The following is a 21726-nucleotide window of genomic DNA, read 5'->3' as shown; positions in this document are numbered from 1 at the left end:
CATGCGACCAGACTGGAACATTGTGCGCACATTCCAGGTGCCTACTCTGGTGTTGGTTTTGGTTCCAAAGATCGGGGTCATCAGGGGTCGGGCTTCCTGCTGGATTTCACCCGGCCCCGTCATAGATACATCCAAGGATGTGCCGTGTCTTCTTCGCCGTGGTTTACCGGAATGGCTTCCTCTCGTCGTTTCTGTAACAGGTTTTGTTTTACAGGGTGAGGTTGTTAACCTCACGCCCAACCCCCAACCTGGAGGACCAGTTGGATGCAGTTTAACGTCGTACCCCGACGTTAAACTTTTATTTATCTATATCAAATAAAAGGCTTTATTTTCATGCCCAGTGCAAGTCTAGCGCAAAGCACAATCTAACTCTGCACATGGGTGGAATTTTATTTTCTTTGGTCTTTTCATAGACTTTGCACAGGTAAGATTGGGTGTAAGGGAGCATTTGCAACCAACCAATCCCTTAAAATCAGGGTGGCAGAAGAACACAGATTTGATATTGCGGAATCAAAAATAGACATAATGGGGTCCATGCATGGCACGTGCAAAGCACGTTTATACAGGTGAGCTGCAAGATCTTCCCTTGTGGATGATGCAGTCGTGGGCAACTGGAAACCACCTTGCATCCTTGACCGTGTGTCTGTGTGTGACACCCCCACTCGCCACAATTGGTGTGCAGGGGCTGCTATTAAGAGATTTTTAAAATGAAAATGATTAGTGTTCGTTCAATGAATTGATTTTCTGATTCGGAGAGGTTGTCCCAATACTCTTGTCATATTTTTGAACAAAATACGATGACATCTGTAGAGAGTTGAAATCGGATGTCTGTAGAAATGTTTTAAGAATAAGCTGAATAAGGAGACTAAAGCATATAAAAACACTGACCTCGATGTATTTACTGTTATTCATTTATGTTTATTTTCCCTTGTTTAAATTCTATCGTTTCTCAGCAGTTTCCATATCTATTCCACAGCCATCCACTAAGAAGTGCAGTGGCACTGGTGGCATAGAGTGGCGTTTGCGCCCACAGACGGAATGCATTTTCCTTCTGAGATGACAACAGTGGCTGAATATGTGTCTTTTCTATTCTTCCCACAGGTTAGTAAGTCATACAAATCTGTTGTTAATAGTCTTAAAACAGTACTAACCACTTGTTATAGGTGAACATGTGTAAACAAGAGCATAAACTTGATGCTAGCCATGCTAATGCTAGCGGCCTTGGCCTGTGGAGAAGTGAGAAAGTATAAAGAAACTCATCGTGAGAAAAGGAACACTGTTCAGTGGTTTCATGGTAACACCTTTCGCACTAGATCAAGTGCGAAAGGTGGTACCATGAGAAACTGTCTGTGAAACTTAATTAACTTACATTTTCAGATTTTCTCATACATGTTTATTTTCTTGTTCTTGTAACAGACACAATTAAAAGAGTTATGCCACGACACTTTTGTAGAAATCTTGAGTGGGTGAAAACGTTAATGCTTTGAATCCACAAGACATACATATACATACATATATACAGTATATATACAGGTATATAGATATATACAGTATATACGTGTATGTGTATGTGTGTGTGTGTGTGTGTGTGTGTGTGTGTTTCTTTTAAAACCGAGGCCTTACTCATCCAAGATGTATTTATATGTCTTAGGTTTTTTTTTCTCACAAGAGTGTACAGGCAGGTCTGACGCAAATTCTTACTGAAGGATCAGGGTTGACTACGGTGTAAAAAAAACAAACAAAAACAAAAAAAGGCGAGAAGGTGGCAGTGGTTGTAAAATCACTCAGGATCATGTTTCAGCAGAGGGTTAGTCTGGCCAAACCCTCGAATCAAGCCCCAGACCTCTGCACTGTAAGGTGGACGAGCTAATCCGTCGACCACCGTGCTATAATAATAATATAATAATAATAATAAATATTGTTGTCTAATAAAACATTTCGCATAAAGGATATCCTCACACATGCTGTGAGAAACCAGCAAGTCTCTAACAAACAGCATGAGGATGTCAGTATCATGTTTGTCGCTGACGGGGATGCTGAAATTGTAATTACAAGCGTGTATGACAGCACTCCTGTTAGGTACAAACTGAGTTTGAATGTTAACAAGCAACTGCAGTATTTCAACAGACATAGCTTCGATGGGCTGCATTAATGGCCGGGTAGATGACAGCCGGCTAGATGTTGGGGTGAATCTTTGCCGATAATTTCCTCTGAATAAAATATCACAGTGCAAATGGCCCAGCATTATGGAAAAAGGTAGAACTTGTATAGCAAAGGAGAAGTGACAAAACTGTCCTAAACAGGCTGCTGGTGCACAACAGCAAAGAAATTCCACCAAAGAATCAACTTCATATCATTTCAAATTAAATGAAGATGAACAACATAACATAAGTGTGTGGAAAAAAAGGCACAACATTCAAAGTTCAACTACATAAACCCCCACCTACTTTATTTTCAGTAAGATGTGTATTAGGGAGTTGTTTCTTTTTTGTTTGTTTCAAGTTTCCAGTTGAACAGTGTGTGGTCTGCCGGTGGTCTTTCTGGGTTAATAGCATTTGCACGCATGCCTTATTCACACTTTTGCAATTGTTGCTTTTCCGCTCCAGAAGGTTTGAGCCCAAAGACACGTCATATTGCAGATGGACTGAGTCATACTTTAAAAATGATTGCACATAACAGATATATTAAAGAGGGGCTGAGTGTTGCTTTAAAGTGCACATGTACCTGTCTGCCTGTATCGTATAGAGCTTATGAAGCCGTTGTGGGTGAGATGGATGATTTTGACGCTGCCAGAGGCCTCATCGTAAGTGAAGGTCACCAAGGTGGAGTCATATGTCACCTCAGAGAGATGTGCTGCCGGTGTATACCTTGAAAAAGCAGAAAATAAAACATGAGTTATTTGTAATGTAGCAAAATGTTGATATATCAGGGGTTCCACAACCACCAGCTCGTGGGCCAACATGGACCTGGCCACGGCGGGCCGCACAGTTGAAAGAATAAAACAAGTTCCAGTTTATTTATTATTTGAGGCTAAAAAATATTTTACTTTGAAAAGTGACCGGATACTCCGTGTTTCATCCGTTCTCATTTAAGACACCTTGAGTAAGCTGCTGAACTTTGCATTCTTTTGCTTCCCCACGCAGCACTTGTTTTTTTTCTTCGTTTTTGTTATACAGTACACGTATTGTATTTTGTCATAACAGTAAAAACTGAAAAACACAGATTATTACACAAGTCCAACCAATGTATTTATTTATGTTTTTTAAATCACAATACGAGCAAATCAGGGCTGTAGAAGTTATAGTATGGTTTTTCAAATTATGAAAACGTGATCATTTTGTGCAAGTTTCTCCGTCAAGTGAATGAGTATTCGGAAAAAGGGAAATGTCAGAACATTACTACAATCAGTCCTCTCGTTATCATTCAAATTAGATCAGTAGCGGCGGTCGCCGCTGCTGCCTCTGGTGTCGCTGCTGCCGCCGATGCCGATGATGATGATAAAGTGGTCCTTTAATCAATTCAATCACTATCATTTGCGGGGACATCTGACTTAGATGTCGATGCAAATTGCAGGTGATGTGAGAGCGTGCCGACTGTTTTGCGTATTAAAACTCTGGCGCATCACAGCTCTCTGACCCATTTTGTGTATGGCAAATGGCACCTAACACCCCCCGTGTCACCGGTGTCATGTTTTCTCATATCTAAGTTTGCTTAAGCACCTATAGATGACACTGCGTCCCGTCCCCAAGTACTGAGTCCGGAGCAGCCTCCCATCCAGGGTGTAGTCCTGCAGGAAGGACGCCAGGCTGTCAGGAGGAGTGTACATATTCCTGTAGTAACCAATGGACAGCAGCGAGCGCAGGTTGTGTTTGGCCATGCTGGGCATCGTGACCGCTATCAGTCGATCCGTCTGATCGTATTCAAAGACGTATCTCCGTTGGCTGTGTAGAAGTAGCATGACCGACTGCAAGAACACAAGAATTGCACAGCATGAGAGTCACTCTTCAATTGAACTGGGATGCTTCTTCATCATCTTTTGGTTATATTAGCAACACTGATTGGGATTACGGTTGGACAGAGTGCAGCGGGTACAAAAGTTTACTCCTGTTCAAATGCCTTTTTTATTTTCTTTAAAAAATGAGACCAAGATGAATCATCTCATCTTTTGATCAATTTTGGAGGAACGGACAGTTCTTGGTAAAGTGACGAGTGTGCCATATTTTCTCCACTTGATGATGACCGTCTCCACTGTGTTCCTTGGAAATGATTTTGTACCTTCCTCCTGATTATTACGTTTGAACAACGATGTCTGCCTGATGCTGTGGAAGCTCTATGTCAGGGGTCTCAAACTCCAGCCCTTGTGGTCTGCCCACCTGCATGTTTTCCATCCCTGCCTGCTCCAACAGAACCTGATTCAAATGCTCAGGATCATTATCAGGCTCCTGCAGAGGTTGTTGATGAGCTCATCATTTGAATCACGTGTTGCATCAGGGAGAGATGGAAAACATGCAGGAAAGCGGCCCTCGAGGACCAGAGTTTGAAACCCCTGCTCTATGAGGACCAGGTTTTGTGCTGTGAGATGTGACTTCAAAATGTCAAGAAAAGCCCACTGAAAAATACCTCAACTTTATTCAAGGTTAATCAGAGGCACTTTAACTGGTGGAAGGGTTGTGATGATTCCAATTTTAATATGAGTTTGAATGTGATTCGTTTATTCTAAACACAGGCACATCTGGAGTTTTAAGGGGGTGTGCACACTTATGTAACCACAGTTGTTTCTTTTTACTTCTCCTCACGGAAACATTTATTTATTTTTTCAGTAGAGTTATCTCGATCACAATAATGGAGGGAAAAAACGTGTTGAAATTATTTATCTTTGCCAGTTTTTTTTTTTAACCATACATCTCAACAACCTGGCATTTGAACAAGGCTATGTAGACTTTTTATATCTGCAGTATTTGTACTTAAGAGACTCCCTTTAACGGCTTATTCCCACAGTAAAGCAAAACAAACAAACAAAAAAAAAAACAATTCAAAATTTGTGCCACTTTTTCCTGTGTTTTTGAAAATGGTAGAAGAAATTTAACGCAGACAAAAGTTGGTGCACACTGATGGGTAACTCGTGTGTGCCTGTGCGTGTGTGTGCGTGTGTGTGTGTGTATTCTGTAATCTGTATCTAAATATAAAACTCTGCTATTTAAAGCTTGGGTTAAAAAAATAATATTAAAACTCTACCTTATCAATTTAAAAATGTTCTTTAATTTATATAAATTATCATCTAATAGTATAATTAAAGTGTAATATTAATGTCAAAAACTGACACTGATTATAGTTCAGGATGAATGCATTTTCATCCAAATGGATTGTAAGAACAGAAATTAAACCGTAATTTGTCACACTTGTAAAGGAACATGCTGGTATTCACAGGGTCCTCCTTGCCAATTAATTTTGTCTCTTGCACCACACACAGTTCAAAGTCCACTAGTCACACAGTCAACCTGCTTTCACTGGATACGCTTTTTTACGTCCAATAAAACCTAAAGTTTTAAAAAAGACCTAAACACATTTGAAAGTCTTATAATCAAAGTTTGTTTTCAGGTCATATTCTGAGAATATTCTAATGTGCTGATGAAAACATGCGGCCAGGGTCTTACTCTGTCTATGTATGTGTAGCTCCATATTTTCCCATTGACCCAGGCTCTGGATACCACCTTGTCATTCTCGTACTTGAGACGTTCAAACCATTCCCCACGGTGGATGGCTGACAAGAGTCCACCTCCAGAGTAGCTGACATTTACGTCAGTGTATTTGCTGCTCGGAGACCACACCACAGGGCGGCCAAGAATATCATATTGGATATGGAGGGTGAACTTTCTGTGGTCATCATAGATCTTGCCCACTCGTGTGCTCTGATCAAAGTCTATGGACAGCAAGTTCCTGTTATGTGCCTGAGAAAAGAAGTTGCAAAAGAGGAAAAGCTTGAGGCCACACGACCAAAGTGAACAGAATCAAATCGAATAACCAGGCAACATTTTTACTCGAGTGCTGTATAATCAAAAATCAAAGGTCACGAGACGCGGGGATATACAGTATAAATCTGCACGGTAACTTTCATGACTCGATTAATCAGTAAAGTAACATTTACAGTAAATCGCGTGCAAATGAAAAATCCCAATCAATTTTTACGCCTGAAGTTTCATTTTCCTCCGTAACGACTATTATGACTTTCTTCTCATGGGTCGACTGTGACGCCGAAGATGAGAGGTGTCAGCGTGGTGAACATAACGGTTTGTGACAGTTTGTGACTCATCTGTAGTAGTATGTGATGGCAGTGATGACTCAGAACAGAAACATTTGATTGCTCAAAATATTTACTTGAAAATCTCCCTCATTTATAATAGTGTCTGTCTATGTTTTCTCCAATTCGTCAATATTTTTCGAGCATTAATTTCTGCTGATGTGTTTTCTGCATGTGGCACACAAATGGAGCCGCGGACCAATTGAAGAAGTCTAATTCATTCATGGTGATAACGTAGCGACTACACAATTGAAAACGTAATGCTTTCAGTGATGGGTCGTGTGTATTTTGCCCGTTTTTTTTTTTTTTTTAGACTCGGATCTCAACAAGTAGCCTCCCTGTATCATCGCTAGTTGTCATGGCAGACCTGGCATCGGCCCAACAGAGGTGAACAGGGGCTCATTTGCCTGAGACCTTAAAAAGGGTTCAATTCAGCCTTGCCGTGTTGCAAAGTATCCTGTAATTATTGATCCTTGCAAATACTGTACTATCAGGTCCCCTTAAATCGTGGGAGCACAAAATGGCCATGTCTTATCTTTGTCTTTGTATGTATGTCTTATGTTGCTGAAACCCAGAATCATTTTGCTTTTGTGGTAACTTTGCATTTTACCCTCAGCCTGCGTTCATAAGTGGTGTAGTTTGTCTTGCTTTGCTCCTTCCTTTGCCTCCATTCAATTAGACTGGGGGCGTGGTCACCGGGCAGGCTGATGTTACAACGGCTGGCGGTGGGGCTGACTCCACCCCCAACACCTCCTGGCAGAAAGGGCTCGGTACTCAGGGACAGCTCCATCCCGCTGGCCAGCGACACAAAGAACGAGCCGTCGGCGTTGACTTTGTAAGAACTCTGTGCATGGTCTGGGTGTCGATTTATGGACATGAGACACACACACACACATGTACACACACACATGTACACACACACACACACACACACACACGGACGCACACACACACACACACACACACGGACGCACACGTAGACACATACAAACAGGAAGCCACACACAGAAACCCCAAACACACATGCACACAATGGAAATGTGCATTAAAGGTGAAGAAAAACAGAAAAAAAATCAGTCTGTTTGTCAATAAACAACCTTAATTTACAAAAAAAAAGCAAAAAGAAAATAAAGCAAAAGATTAAAAGAGGTACAAACCCAAAAGGATGTTCAATCTGTGATTGATGGCTTTGACAGTTTTTCACACTTTTGCGGTTTCTCACAAAGCAGTCAATCAATCCATGTAGCCTAGTTAGAGCTGATGTACAGTGTGCACAGACTAATCAAAGCTGGTTCTCACGTTTGCGCCAATTACAAAACACAATGATTCGAAAATTCATATAGGCCTAATAATAAACCTCTATTGGAGCAAGTAAACTGGGTCGTAACTTCTATCCTCTCCTCTACTATTAAACCTTTTGTATGTGTTGGTGCCTCAGTTGCAGTAGACACTGTTGCTCATGGGCTAATGGGTAGAACAAAAGGATGGGGGTGGGGGGCACTCTAGCGGTTCCAAGCAGAGCTCTCATTGTGCGAATGCCTTCATGCATGCACCATATAAAAGCAGACCAGGGCACCAATTATATCATTATGATGAGTGCTGGGCAGCAATCAGGCGATGAAATGAGAAGAAAGTCAGGCGCACTATCGGGTGAATTTAAAGGGAAGGAGGGGAGCTGCTTCCGTTGGCCATGTGTCAGCGGCGTTTTCTATTCTTTCTGCACTAGTCGAGCAAAGTACCTTCCATCCATTCTCTAACGCTTATCCAGGGTCGGGTCACGGTGCATCAGCTTTAGCAGGACAGCCCCCAGCTCTTCCCGGGGGATTTCTAAGTGTTCTCCTGCCAGCCGAGAGACATAGTCTCCCCAGCGTGTCCCGGGCCGTCATCTGCCGGTGGGACATGCTTGGAACATCTCACCAGGGTGGTGTCTGGAAGGCCTCCTAATCAGATGCCCGAGCCACCTCAGCTGGTTCCTCTCGAATTGGACGAGAATCGGCTTCATTCTCAGCCCCTCCCGGATGACCGAGCTTCTCACTTTTAGCAACGTAACCAAAAGAAAGAAAACTCCACCCATGCACACAGTTAGACTGTGCTTTGCGTAAGACTTGCGCTAGGCGCAAAAATAGGGCCCTAAGAGCATTTTTATTGTTGTCAAATGTCAAAACGCTAACAGACAAAAAAAACCCAAAATAGGTCATATCATCTAACCCTGAAAAAAAAAATACAGCCGCTTTTTTGCCATTTGCCAGCCATAAATGTTTAAACATCATTTATAACTTCACGGGCTCCCTTTCTTACAGAGCTGTGAATGTTCGGTCGAGCCCCCGATGACTCATAAATGCCTTTCCAGCATATTGCTGGAGAAGAAGATGGAGGCAGATGCATGAGGATGATTTTATGCTCTTTCAGGTGTCAGTCACCCACAGTAAATGGGAACATTACATCTTTACCCCCAATACTTGGTTTCATGTCATCGACTTGCTTTTCGTACATTTCAGCCATTTTCCCGCCCTTGGGCACAAAACGCAATGGGTGTTATACCTCGTTTGAATGTGTAGATAGTGTCACTGGCAGACAGGTTCGTGCTGGTGACAAAGTTCTCCCGGTTGGATGCTTCAACCTCCACCCTCGACCAGCGCTCCAGGTTGCCTTGGAAACCACGCACATCACCCGTCGGGAGGGTGATGTTGGTCAAGCGGCCTTCGTTGTTGTACCTGCGAGAACAAACACAAAGGCGATGATGGACAAGTGCAACAACACAGATATGACTGTGCCATTTAGACGAATGAAATACACACTCACACACGCACGCACGCACACACACACACACACACACACACACACACACACACACACACACACACACACACACACAGAGATTATGTCCACACAATAACGCTTCACTTCCACACAAGTGGCAGCTTTGATTTATACAGGCAATTATCCAGCTGTGAGATGGTAAATAATTCAGACTGATGCGTGTGTGTGTGTGTGTGTGTGTGTGTGTGTGTGTGTGTGTGTGTGCGTGTACTTTATCTTTTAAACTGAACATATGCACAAGCAAAGCATTGTATCAAGAAACCTTCCAGATAAACTCACCAGTCTCATAATGTAATAAAGTACAGATGGATATTGCATTACAAATGTTAATGTACCAGCACTTTACTTTGTTATTTATATTTCTGGCAGCGTTCACTTTTCCTGCACTACATTTCCGAAATAAAATGAAAAATGTCCTTTGACCGTATTTGGTAATCGTTACTACAAATTCAAATCTGAAGAAATTGTTCGTTGACCAATTGAGCACAACGCAGAAGAATAGTCCTATCTGTACTTTATTTATCTGACTGTGTGTCACCTTGGCAGGGCCTTTTCATACTGTAAAGTGCATCCAGCTGATGAGCAGGCTTGCTAAATAAATAGATGGATGCATTTGATATACTGTAACTCCTTTTTCTCTTGTCAACTCACACCATGACACTCAGTAACGTTTCTTTGATTGGGTTCATGTATGAACAAATAGGTGCTGTGCAGCCAGGCTTGAGAAATTGCAGCTTGAATAAACAACGAGCGCAATCCAGCACTTGTGCGGACGTGGCTTTCTGCCTCTTTCATTCCACCACACGAACCCAAAACCTTACACTGATGCGGTCCGGACACCAGGAGGCAGAAGTAATGAAAATGAGAGGCAGAGCATCACAAGTTCTTATTTACGTGACTGGGCTTGTGCAATTTTCACATTCTCCGATTCAGACTTCTGACACACCCACTGCATATAATCTGATGCACAGAGACTGACTCCTGAATATCATTTCAATCGGTGAAAAAAAAATGAAGCACACTTTAAAATTTAAACTACTTTACACTAGTGGATAAGTAGTCGGCCAGTCGGGATGAGCAGAATACCGTATTGGCGGGAATATAAGACGGCCCTGATTATAAGATGACCCCCTCTTTTTCAAGACTCAAGTTTGAAAAATGACTTTTTGAACACCAAATTAATTTTTATACAGAAAATAATTACAGTACATCTGAAACAAATGATTATAACAATAAATTTGAGAGAAAAAGCATGTTATTTTGCCTCATTCAAATCTTAATATCTGAACATTTAAATATGTAAACTAAAGTGCAATCACATTCATAAATGAATGGCTTCTGGTTTTTGAAATGTAAATTACATCATAAGTTGGCAGCATGCAATGATTTGGGAATTCTTTTCAAACTATATTCAAATTAGTGTTCTACAAAGACAAGATATTTAATTTCAATCTGATAAAATTAATGGTTTTTAGCCCCCAAAATACCGTATTAGCCCAAATATAAGACGGCCCTGATTATAAGACAACCCCTTCTTTTTCAAGACTCAAGTTTGAAAAAAGACTTTTTGAACACCAAATTAATTATTATACAGAAAATAATTACAGTACATCTGAAACAAATGATTATAACAATATATTTGAGAGAAAAAGCATGTTATTTTGCCTCATTAAAATCTAATGTGCAATCACATTCGTAAATGAATGGTTTCTGATTTTTGAAATGTAAATTACATCATAACTTCTCCTCAGCTGCCGGTTAACCTGGCCAATCTTCGAGCCACTTTTCTCCAGATTGTCACTACGTTTCTCCATTTTCTGTTATCTCTTCTATTATTTTCTTCTCTTTTCCTTCTTACTGCTAGTTTTTTATTTTTCTTCTTCGTGTTACCGCTATTCTTAATTTTTATTCTTCGTGGCAGGGGTTCACTTTGGCCTGGGGAGTCAAGTTCAGCATTCGCTTCATTGATATCTGGCTCTATCTAGCGTCGTGAATGGGTATAATGTCTAGACCCCGAATATAAGACGATACCCACTTTTTCAGTCTTATTTCAATGCAAAAAACACTGTCTTATATTTGGGCCAATATGGTATTCACTTTTCAATTTGAGGCCTGCAACACCAAAAACGTTGGGCCAGGGGCAACAAATGACTGGGAAAGTTGAGGAATGCTCCAAAATTTGACATACATTAAATGGCAACAGGTGAGTGTCCTGATGAAAATCAGGTCGAAAAGTAGCTGTGTTACTGTCTGTGTTTTATTTTTCCCCAGAAAGGTTGAAAAAAAAATCATTCTCAGCAGATGGTCCTGACATTCCATGCAATCTATCACTATGAGTCCAATCATGGTTACTGAATGACAACCACTGAGTTCAGAACTTACTCATACACAGTGGTCCAACTGTTCTCATCGCTCTTGGTTGCTAGGAGACCGGTGTTACCGTGGTAAATGATGTGGGCGACGTCGTGACCTTGTGCGGAAACCTTCCTCAGTGTTCCGCTGTTACTAAGAGACAAGCGGTACACCTGGCCACCAGGTAGCGCCAGCCAGAGCGGCACACCGTGAGCATCTCTCTTCACCTGCAGCCCATGAGCATCACGACCGGTCACTGCAGACAACAGGCCATCTCTACCGTAAGAGAAGTTGTACAGGTAGTGGCCGGTGATCAGGTGCTTAGTGTGCAGGTGGGAGCCATTCTGTTGTGGAAAAAAAAGAGGCATACACTGATATCACAATCACATTTCTATTTCTGATCGTGCATAAACGAGACTTAAAAAAATCACTTAATGATAGGGGCCACTATAAGCAGTCATAAATAAGACGTCAAAGTAATGAAAAACCAAACATGAATTCACAGCCACGTTGCATCAAAATTATGCCATTGAAAAGGACCATCGTGTTCATGTTTATTATAGTTGTTGCAGTGCCGTATAATGGCACTGAATCATAATAAGAATGAAAAATGCAAATAAATACTTTGGTAATTTATTTTTTTCTTTTCTTTCTTTCATTTTCTTCCCCCCCAATTCTGCTGCTGTAGACTACAAATTTCGCCAGTGTGGGACAAAATAGTACTGGTGGTTCAAGTTTGTTTGAAAAACAGGTAACCAATCACTACCGAGGAGCCGGACCGGGGGTGCGGCATGCAAATATCGGGGGCAGTGTTTTTCTTGTATTTTGCATATGCTACAATAAAATGTCAAACTCGCGGTGGAGGGACTTTGAGTGTGATCGCGGAGCAACGAACCGTCGTTCGTTCTCAGAGATCCGCTTCCGCCGATATTGAAGACAATTCTCCTGTGTGCCGAGTCATTTCTTTAACTTTGTCCGAGAAAATCTCTGACAATAGGTTATCTTATCTTATCTTAATCTTTTTGGGTCACAAGAGAGGGAGAACACCTCTCTGTTGGCTTCACTTGACAGTGCTCAAAAGAGAGCAATGTTACAGGAGGTTATGTATTGACGTCAGTTTGTTTGTTATTTCGCTTTAGTCACCATTCATTGACCACTTCTAACCCGCATGTCATAATAAGAACATGGCTGGAGGAATCTGGTGATACAATTGTCCTTGGTGATGTGGAACAAAAAGAAAAACGGAAGGTTTTAACTCTTATCTCCGACCATGCTCCGTTTAATGGATACTGCATGGTAACTGCCTTTTTTTTTGTTCTCTTACCACGTGGGAGAATGAGCCGAGGGCTTTCACTTCTTCTGCATATTTTTTTGATTATTATAAGAGCCAAGAAATGTGCAATCTTGACAGAGGTGTGAACTCCACCGAGTGCCTTTTCAGTTGGCCTTGCATCATTTAAACAAAATAAAATGTTACTCCTGTCGATGAGCAAAACTAGTAGCTTGGGCAGTGGCTTGATTGAGAATGGTTGATTTTATTTTCACAGAGACCTCTGCATGTACAGATGACACCAGAGCAGCTCAATAAAAACCAATGCATTGAATAATTAAAATCCATTTTAATTTGGACAGCACATAAGTCTTATAAATGTTTAAGTCTTAAACATTTTACTGTAACTAAATTACGGTTACACTATCTTTATTGTATCTCTCGGTCAATACGAAAAGTACTCTCATCAATTAGACTGAACGACTCGTTTATTTCATACATGTTATTTACCTTATAAATACACCACTGAGGAGGCTAAAATAAGAGTATTTCAACACTTTTGAATAATGTTGTAGAACTAAATGAATACGTAGAATGTTTCCTGATCAAGAAGTTGTTGGTATTGCTTTTGCCTGAGAATCAGCTGTGTGGGTCAGGGTTACTAGGCAACAGAGTGGAGGCTCTCTGACACAGGTTTGACAGCAGCAATCGGCTCGGCAAATAAGAAATCAGCAATTGTACACTTCTGACTTGTCAGATCATTGCATCATGAGCAGATAATATCCTGTTCACACACACACACACACACACACATATGGCACACTCATGTCTGATATCAGGGATTTGGAATAAATGCTCAAATGGCTTGCCATACACACACACACACACACACACACACACATGCGTGCACCCACACACGCACAAGCACAAGCACGCGTACACGCACAAGCACACGCAGACGCACACACACACACACTCACTTTTCAAAAGACTTAACTGTAAATGTAAAAAAGTGCGTTCATAGAAAGCGTCAGGGAATGCTCCATGAAAATTCTAAATGCTACTACTTGTGACTAAGACATTTTCCCAATTGCAGTTTGTCTGTTATCAAAGCAGGTGAAGAAATGAAAAGAAAAAAAAGAACGTGTTGCAAGCCACAGTGGCTTACCAAGAGAAACATTTTAGACTCGGTCAACCAGTATAACTGGTTAGTTATATTAGTTAACTAGCAGCAGGTATTGAACTGCTATGGTTATGGTTATGTTTGGTTAAAAACCTGCAGCTTTTTGAAGATTATAATATCCATCCATTTTTTGATCCGCTTTATCCTCACGAGGGGCGCAGGGGGTGCTGGAGGCTATCCCAGCTGTCTTCGGACAGTAGGCGGGGGACGCCCTGAACCGGTTGGCAGCCAATCACAGGGTACACACAGACGAACAATCATCCATGCTCACACTCACACCTCGGGACAATCTGAAGTGTTCAATCAGCCTGCCATGCATGTTTTTGGAATGCGGGAGGAAACCCATGCAGGCACGGGGAGAACATGCAAACTTCACACAGGGAGGCCGGAGCTGGAATCGAACCGGGTACCTTTGCACTGTGAGGTTGACGCACTAACCATCGCTAACCGGGCTGCCTCAGATTATAATATATTTATAATGTATATATTTTTGATACAACTAAAATATCCTGGGGTCAAATTGACACCAAAGAACACTGATGTGTACAACATGAACCCCCCGGATAGCAAGACAGTTAAAGCCCATAAAATAAGTTATGCATAACAAAAATAGAGTGTCAAAAAAAAAAGCACGATAGCATGATTGCTTGACACGCTTTATTCCCCCAAATTAGAGACCATGTACCTGGCTGAAGAGATAGAGTTCCTGGTCGAGTGGAGAGCTGATCTCCACCAGTCCAGCCGGGCCAGGCTGGGGCTGGTTGGGGCTGACAGCTCGGATCCGAATGTTCCCTAGATCACCGATGTACAGTGTGCCATTGGGACCAACGGCCAGAGAGGAGGGAGCTTTGAGTCGGGCGTCACGAGCGTAGCCGCCGTCACCTCATAAATGACACAAAATTTGGAGTTAGCACTACATTACCACATTCAGTTACAAACCACCCTCATAAGTACACATTCTTTTGACAAGTAAACGTGCGTCCAAGTTAGCAAATAACATTTCATGGAGTGCCCAAAGCAGGACTTGGACTCCACTAGCTCCTCAATGGACTGGATCAGATCAGCATGATACTGACTCAATAGATTCACATGTTGTGGTAGCACAGCAGGATAAGCGGTTGGTGAAGCCCTTTAAATGTAGCCAGCAGGAAGCACAGAGCCTCTGGCGGGCCAGCGCAGCCACTGGGATGGCGGTTTAGCTTTTAACAGCATACAGTACCTATACAGCTTTCTTGTGAGTATTTTATGGATGCATGCTGGCGCTCAAAGACAGAGACTTGTGTGAGTGTGAGTGGTGAGGACATGGAAAACGAAAAGCGTCTGAAGAGTGTAATCATCAGTTAACAGCAAGACCTGATTGAAAATATGCAAAGCAAAGCTCAAGAAAAAAAGGAACTGTTACAGCTCATTGGTTTGTGACATGAGAGAGACTTCCCTTTGCTTTGAAAAGGGATGGGGGGGGGTGACAGCTTTTTGTGAGCTGAATTAAATGATAAAATCACATCCTCTGATACTTACAATGGAAAGCAAGGCCTAAGTGACAAAAAACATCTGCTTATTTGTTGGGTCCTTTTCTCAACCTTTTATTAGATATCCGCTGCCCTGCAATGATGTGCCATCCAGTTTAAAACCTTCATCTGTTACAGCGGAAGAGCTTTTCGTTCGCCAGCCATAAAATGATTGGATTCGAAAGGCTTTTGTTGTGCAGGTTTCCAATGGTATTCAGGTGAAGGTCTTTGCAAAGGACAGACGAGCGCATGAATACAAATACAACTTTTGCACAAACATACAGTATGAACACTTGTATAGCCAAGACAGGTTCAATTTTAACGCACCTTTAAATCTCCCTTTTTGATCACGTTCACACATTAAGGTCATTGTCGTTGGTCAAAGTTCAACGTCCATATGAATTAATTAAGAACGGCTGAGCAAAGACAAACTACATGCACAATGGAAAAAGGACATGTCTTCAAGTGAAATACAGTAATTCCTTCGTGCTTCACCTTTTGCGATTTCGGTGCTTTGTACATTTTTCTAAACTACTGAGTTCATAAAAAAAATCGGCAGCCCTATCGCGGAAAGGCATGTTGTTTGATGTTGATGTGTGAGAGAGAAGGTTTCCCTGCATGCCGAACAAAGAGATTAGGTGACTCAGAGGCTTTGTCCATGATGTACATGCCACGGGCACTCATACAAGGCGTGTGAGTCGTTCCCGGGGCGACATTGACTGATGAGAGCACGAGCGGATTAATCCCGTGAGCTGATTGGCTGCGCATCATCGCAGCCTCTCCCAGCACATTCCGTTGTTGTGTCTCTTGAGGCTCCTATCTATGTCTGTATCTTAGTGATGAATTCACATTTTGTTTCGGCAATAACTTGCTGTGCTCCAAACACTTGCCGCCGTTCCACGTGTGTGATAGCACGTAAGCCCGCTCGTTCCAGTCCCCATTAACTGCGAAAAACGAGGGATGCATATAACTTGAACATTGAGCAGAAAGATGTAATCACACCACTTGATGACTTCAGTTTCAGCTTGACATCAAGCTTTTAGGATGTAATGTACTTTTAAACCAGGCCAAGAGCTCATTTCGAGTCCAGATACCATACATGCTTGTTCTTAAGACTGGAATCCTATTATGCATGATCTAATATGGTGACAATATGATGGCGGCATTCACATTACATAAGGATGTGGCTCGGGTGTGTGTGTGTGTGTGTGTGTGTGTGTGTGCGTGTGTGTGCTAAGTGCCAGATAACCTACCAGAGAAGCAGTCACAGTTGGGGTCTATCTTGCAGTCACAGTCCGTAGGAGCGCCACAGATAACTGAAATCTCCCCGTTGGTTGACACCTGCACAGTGTTCAATAATCCATGTCACGCAAGGCAACAAAACAGACCAATACCGATGCTAACGTGTATAACCGTGTTCAATAAGGCTGCATATTTCAAACAACTCGGCTCTATGTTTGAATGTAAATGACACAGTTATTAAACGATACATGCGCTCATCAATCCTCATCCTCAACAACAGTAAAAATATAAATATAGATCGTATTTTTATGCATGCTTACCAGAAAACCATGATGATATATTTTTACGAAACATTGAATTCAGGATATCAAGCGGTAAACGTATGAAAAAAAAGTCGATCATGATACCTTTAGATTGCTTTTTTTGGGGGGGGGGGTGATGCAGTTTAATTGTTGAGCTGATTCTATTCAAAACAGGATATGCATCATTTGAAACAGCTGCAAGCAGGTCTGTTTTTATTCAATACACGGATGAAAATTAAACAGGACTGTTTGTTGCCACGCACATTCGGTGCTCGATTTAGGCCTTGAATTTACAAGAGTTTCATCAGGTGTTTGTTTCAAAGAGACAGAGCTGATTTCAAATGTCTTGGGACTTGACTATGATCAAGGCTTCAAAACTATGCCCTCCACATGGAACAGGAGCTCTCAATTTATGCTTGTCACGATTTGCTCGCTGTCTGTTCTGTGAGTGCGCTGAGAAGAAACATCCTGTGATCGTACAGACTAGTGCATCTGTGCGGGAGGCAAATTGAGTGCTTTGGATGAGCTGCGGAAACGGATTCGAGCAGCAAGGAAGGGTATTAGTGGTTGCATGTGGCATATAATTCCTGCTAGCACACTCTATGCGCCCTGCGATTGTCTGGTGACCAGTTCAGGGTGTACCCTGCCTCTCACCACACGCTAGCTGCGATGGCTGCATCTCATTTGTGACTCAAATGAAGACAAGCGCTTGTTGCCACGGAACTGTACAGAGGGGTTTCTAATAGTTTTTTTTCAAATCCTCTGTTGGTAAGAAAGATACAACTGCGCATTGTTCTTATATTGGCTCTAATCAGACTGCCCTGATGAATTGGGCAATAAGTGTACACCTTATTAAATTTGGAATGCATTTTTACTCAGGAGGAACCATTTCCCGCACATGTCAACTGCTGCACCATGGCGAAAACTGCGATGTTTATGAGACAATGAGTACAATACATTTAAATTGGCTTGTTTTGTTAAAATCGATCGCTGAAATGCGTCCTTACAGAAAGAAGCACCCTCGTGAGCCATGGATGTTCAGTCTTCATTGCATATGAACATCCGTTGAATGCGTGGGGTTGGCCAGCTCATTATTTTATTTATTGCCTCGTTCACGGCTTAGGACCTTGAAGAAGGCGTTTGTGAAGATGATGTAGGGCGGACGTTTGCTTTCATGGCGTATTAAAGGGCTTCTTGCGCTGTGGTTGCTCGGCATGAAGTGCGTGGCTGCCTCTGGCTCCGTGTTTATATTCCGTGTGTATACCATTTTAATCAAGTCAGAGGGGACCGTCTCCAGCACACTCGCGACCCCAGTTAGAATAAGTTGTGGAGAAAATGGATGGATTTTCTGATGGATGGATTTTCTCATGCAGATCTTGCAAAACAAGATCTGCATGAGAGAGTCGATGTTGCCTGGTATTTGTTGGCTCAACCCCCCCCCCCCCAAAGGTCCATCCATCCATCCATTTTCCGATCCGCTTTATCCTCACAAGGGTCGCGAGGGGTGCTGGAGCCTATCCCAGCCATCTTTGGACAGTAGGTGGTACACTCTCAACTGGTTGCCAGCCAATCGCAGGGCAAAAACCCGAAAGTAAATTGACAAAATGAGTGAAAGGCAACGAAATTAACACTATTTATTGTGCAACCGATGAGGAAGATGTTTTCTTCCCCAAAGATACTCTTTGCCACTTGACTCAGTGACCTGGGACGATTTATTGATCTCACCAGGCCATATCGTTGTTGGTGCTGGTGCTTAACTTTCAGGAGGTGTTCGGATGTAGGAAAACCACATTAGAGCAGAAAGCGTGAAAATGAAATGCTGGATTGTTTTTCACCTTCTCAGCCTGAGCATTATAGCAATACTTTGGATGAGAAACTTGACTAAAAAGCTTTGTGTGGTTTGTAAGAGGGCTGTTAATGAATGAATTGATTGTTTAATTGATGATGTGACCTGCTGAATGCGATTGATGCGCCTCTCATCAGTCTCAGCAATGTACAGGGTGCCCAAGTGTGACACAGCGATGGCTTTGGCTGCTTCCAAAGTGGCCCGAACTGCAGCTCGGCTCATTAGATGGTGGTCAATACCTGGCACCTGGCAGTGGATGGGACGGCCGGCGACAATACGCACCTGAAGAGTCTCTGATACCTAAAAACAAACACATTCATGTGTGAACCATAAAAAGGAGGAGTATAAAATATACCTTTCAGCTTCTATCTGGCAAAATGAAAAAAGTATACGCCCCCTCTATCACAGCAAAATGACCCTTCAATATGCACAATCATTTATTATTGTCAATCAGCTTGCATGTAACACATTTACGTCAAATGGGGGAATTGTGTATGTGTGTGTGTGTGTGTGTGTGTGTGTGTGTGTGTGTGTGTGTGTGTTTGATGGTGCTACAGCAGTGTGTTTTAAAAGATGTTATGACGATCTACTTGGACTGATAATGCTCAAATGGGCGCGACACGACCCCAGACATGCCAGATTCGACTTGGTCTGGCATGAACATATAGTTATGCCTGTTTTAACGCTGAGTGCATTTGCACCAGTTTGCCAAAATGGGGCCCTCAGACATTCACAGCCATAGTTGAAATTTTACCATGTCAATGTGGTGTGATCTTGTTTGACACGATTTCGGTTTCTACATGAAAGATAATCTACTTTTGGCTGGCATGTTTTTTTTTTTTTTTTTACATCAAAGTGAGTGACAAACAAAAGAGCAGCTCCTGGAATGACAGCTATATGGTGTCTCTTCAGCAGTGAGCAAGATTTTCACTTCATTTTACATTACTTTTATCATTCAGAGAGTACAGATAAAGCGACAACAAGGCAGTTTGCTAGAAATCATATTTTCCTCTCCAGCAAACAGAATCAGCATCTCCCAGAAAAGCACACAGATGCAGGGGAACGAGGTGTAGAATAAAATCATTGGCGGTTTGCTCTACAACGTATTTATGTGTATATATACGTGTGTGTGCCTACCTGTAACACAATGTTGTTGTCTAGGATGAAGAGGGAGTTGTCCAGAGGGTTTATCGCCAAGTCTGTTGGCCACTCCAGACGAACCTGCACACAGAACATATCGTCGATGTGTTCATATTTAGGCATGAATAAAACAGCCTTGGCAGTGGCACTGGCGATCAAGTGTCAGTTACAGGAGATATGAACATCTACATAATAACATAGCATTTGGCCGTCTGGCCCTTCATGCACATGCAAAGGTCAGCTCAGCATCAGGCAGGGAGCATTTCCTGTACTTATTGAAAAGCCACAACTGCTCGTTTCAACAGTGATCCAAATGTCAGCCAATAACCGTGATCGCCACATTCTGAAATACCGCACCTTGCTCACTAGCACTGTGGGGGTCAGAGACATACAAAGCGATACTGGAGCCACCCACATTGCTGTCCACCCCTCCCCGCACAGGCACACACAATAAAACACAAACTGGAGGCTTTGTCTGAGGAGATTTGTCGAAGGCGGAAGAGAGGTGATGGATGACGCTGGAGTGGGATTGGTAAATAAATGGATCATGTTAAATTGCCACTGACATGTCCAATTATAGGCTCTGTCAAATGGGAAAGAAGAGATTTCAGTCTGAAATCCCATCTTAATCGGTGGAGAAATTAATCAAGCAAGGCTCATCCTGTCTTGAGACAAAAGGCGACACACACCAGATCTCAGCTCGCGATGCTGAACTTTTCAGTAACGGCAAGGCAAATGCTGATGCATACTGCATACAAAGAATCTGGCCTGAACAATTTCTGTCAAAGAGAGCTCAAAACTTGGTGAAAGCATTTCAACGTTGTTATAAAAAGTCAGTGCCCGTGCTCAGAACAAAAGTTTTGACCTCTTTATGAGCCACAATGCAAAATTCTTTTAACATAAAACCTGATGCTGTGACTGACTTTAGTTGAAGAAAAATTCAAAAGACAAGGGTTAGAAGTGTAAACTCTAGCTCTGTTTCATGAGGAACGAAAGAGGTTTTTGGAAATAGAAATCAAGTTTTGTCTCCACATAGTCAACAGATGAATCACTTAAGTGTCTGTCAATAGTTGACTCTGGAGTGCTTTCTCAGTCAGCTTTTGGGCTGGAGAACAAAAAGTCCAATTATTCATGGCCCATAAATGACACAATCTGCAATTTTCGGTTTTGATTGATACGCTCGGAGATGCATCAATTTACAATGTTGACAAATGTGTTTATGAGTGCCCTGTGTTCAATACAAATCTATAGAATCGTGATGCATTTTTTTAGACAGAATAGAATATCCAGAGGTTTTTTTTTTTTTTTTAACAGAAGTGTAATGAAAGTGTTCTTTCGGCCCGTAGTCCAAGGACAATCTAAATAATGAGGTTTCACAAATGTTTCAATTTTGTTTAAGGATTTTTTTAAAAATCATGTTGGCAGTGGTTGGTTAGCAGCACATTGAGCAGCTTGTGGGTTGTCCACAGATACTCTTTACACAATTTTCCTTCAGTTGTGAGTAAGAAAAAGACAAACAAACAAGCAAAAAAACCCCAACAACATCATTTTCATGATGCACACCTTCTTAAATATGATAAAACTGCAGTGGTACCACAGCAAAAGTCCACAACCACTGGACTTTTAGACTACGCTTCACAAAACATCAAGTGGTTTAATTCAAAAGTCAGTTTGACTTTGCACAAAACTCATGTCAACAATCTGCTGTTTATTTGGCATAAATTAGCCTGGTCGTGTTTGTCAACTCAAACAGCTACAGAAGTTT

General features: G+C 42.0%; 1 protein-coding gene across 1 annotated transcript in view; it reads right to left on the bottom strand.

The window, feature by feature from the left end:
* tenm1 (teneurin transmembrane protein 1) overlaps nt 1–21726 on the bottom strand; it is a 184870-nt gene that overhangs the window by 12390 nt on the left and 150754 nt on the right. The window contains exons 24-33 of the mRNA XM_086099239.1: nt 19959–20042; nt 18927–19121; nt 16685–16772; nt 14609–14805; nt 11501–11814; nt 8840–9012; nt 6909–7153; nt 5655–5948; nt 3720–3964; nt 2725–2867 (exon numbers count right to left, since the gene is read on the bottom strand). Of these exons, the coding sequence (XP_085955365.1) occupies nt 2725–2867; nt 3720–3964; nt 5655–5948; nt 6909–7153; nt 8840–9012; nt 11501–11814; nt 14609–14805; nt 16685–16772; nt 18927–19121; nt 19959–20042 (1978 nt within the window). The remainder of the gene's footprint in view (nt 1–2724; nt 2868–3719; nt 3965–5654; nt 5949–6908; nt 7154–8839; nt 9013–11500; nt 11815–14608; nt 14806–16684; nt 16773–18926; nt 19122–19958; nt 20043–21726) is intronic.

This window comes from Hippocampus guttulatus, chromosome 2 (assembly GCF_054856545.1).
Source record: "Hippocampus guttulatus isolate MCC_2025c chromosome 2, RoL_Hgut_1.0, whole genome shotgun sequence".
NCBI lineage: Eukaryota > Metazoa > Chordata > Actinopteri > Syngnathiformes > Syngnathidae > Hippocampus > Hippocampus guttulatus.
Note: the sequence above shows the minus strand (reverse complement) of the source record. Positions and strands in the feature narration are given on the sequence as shown.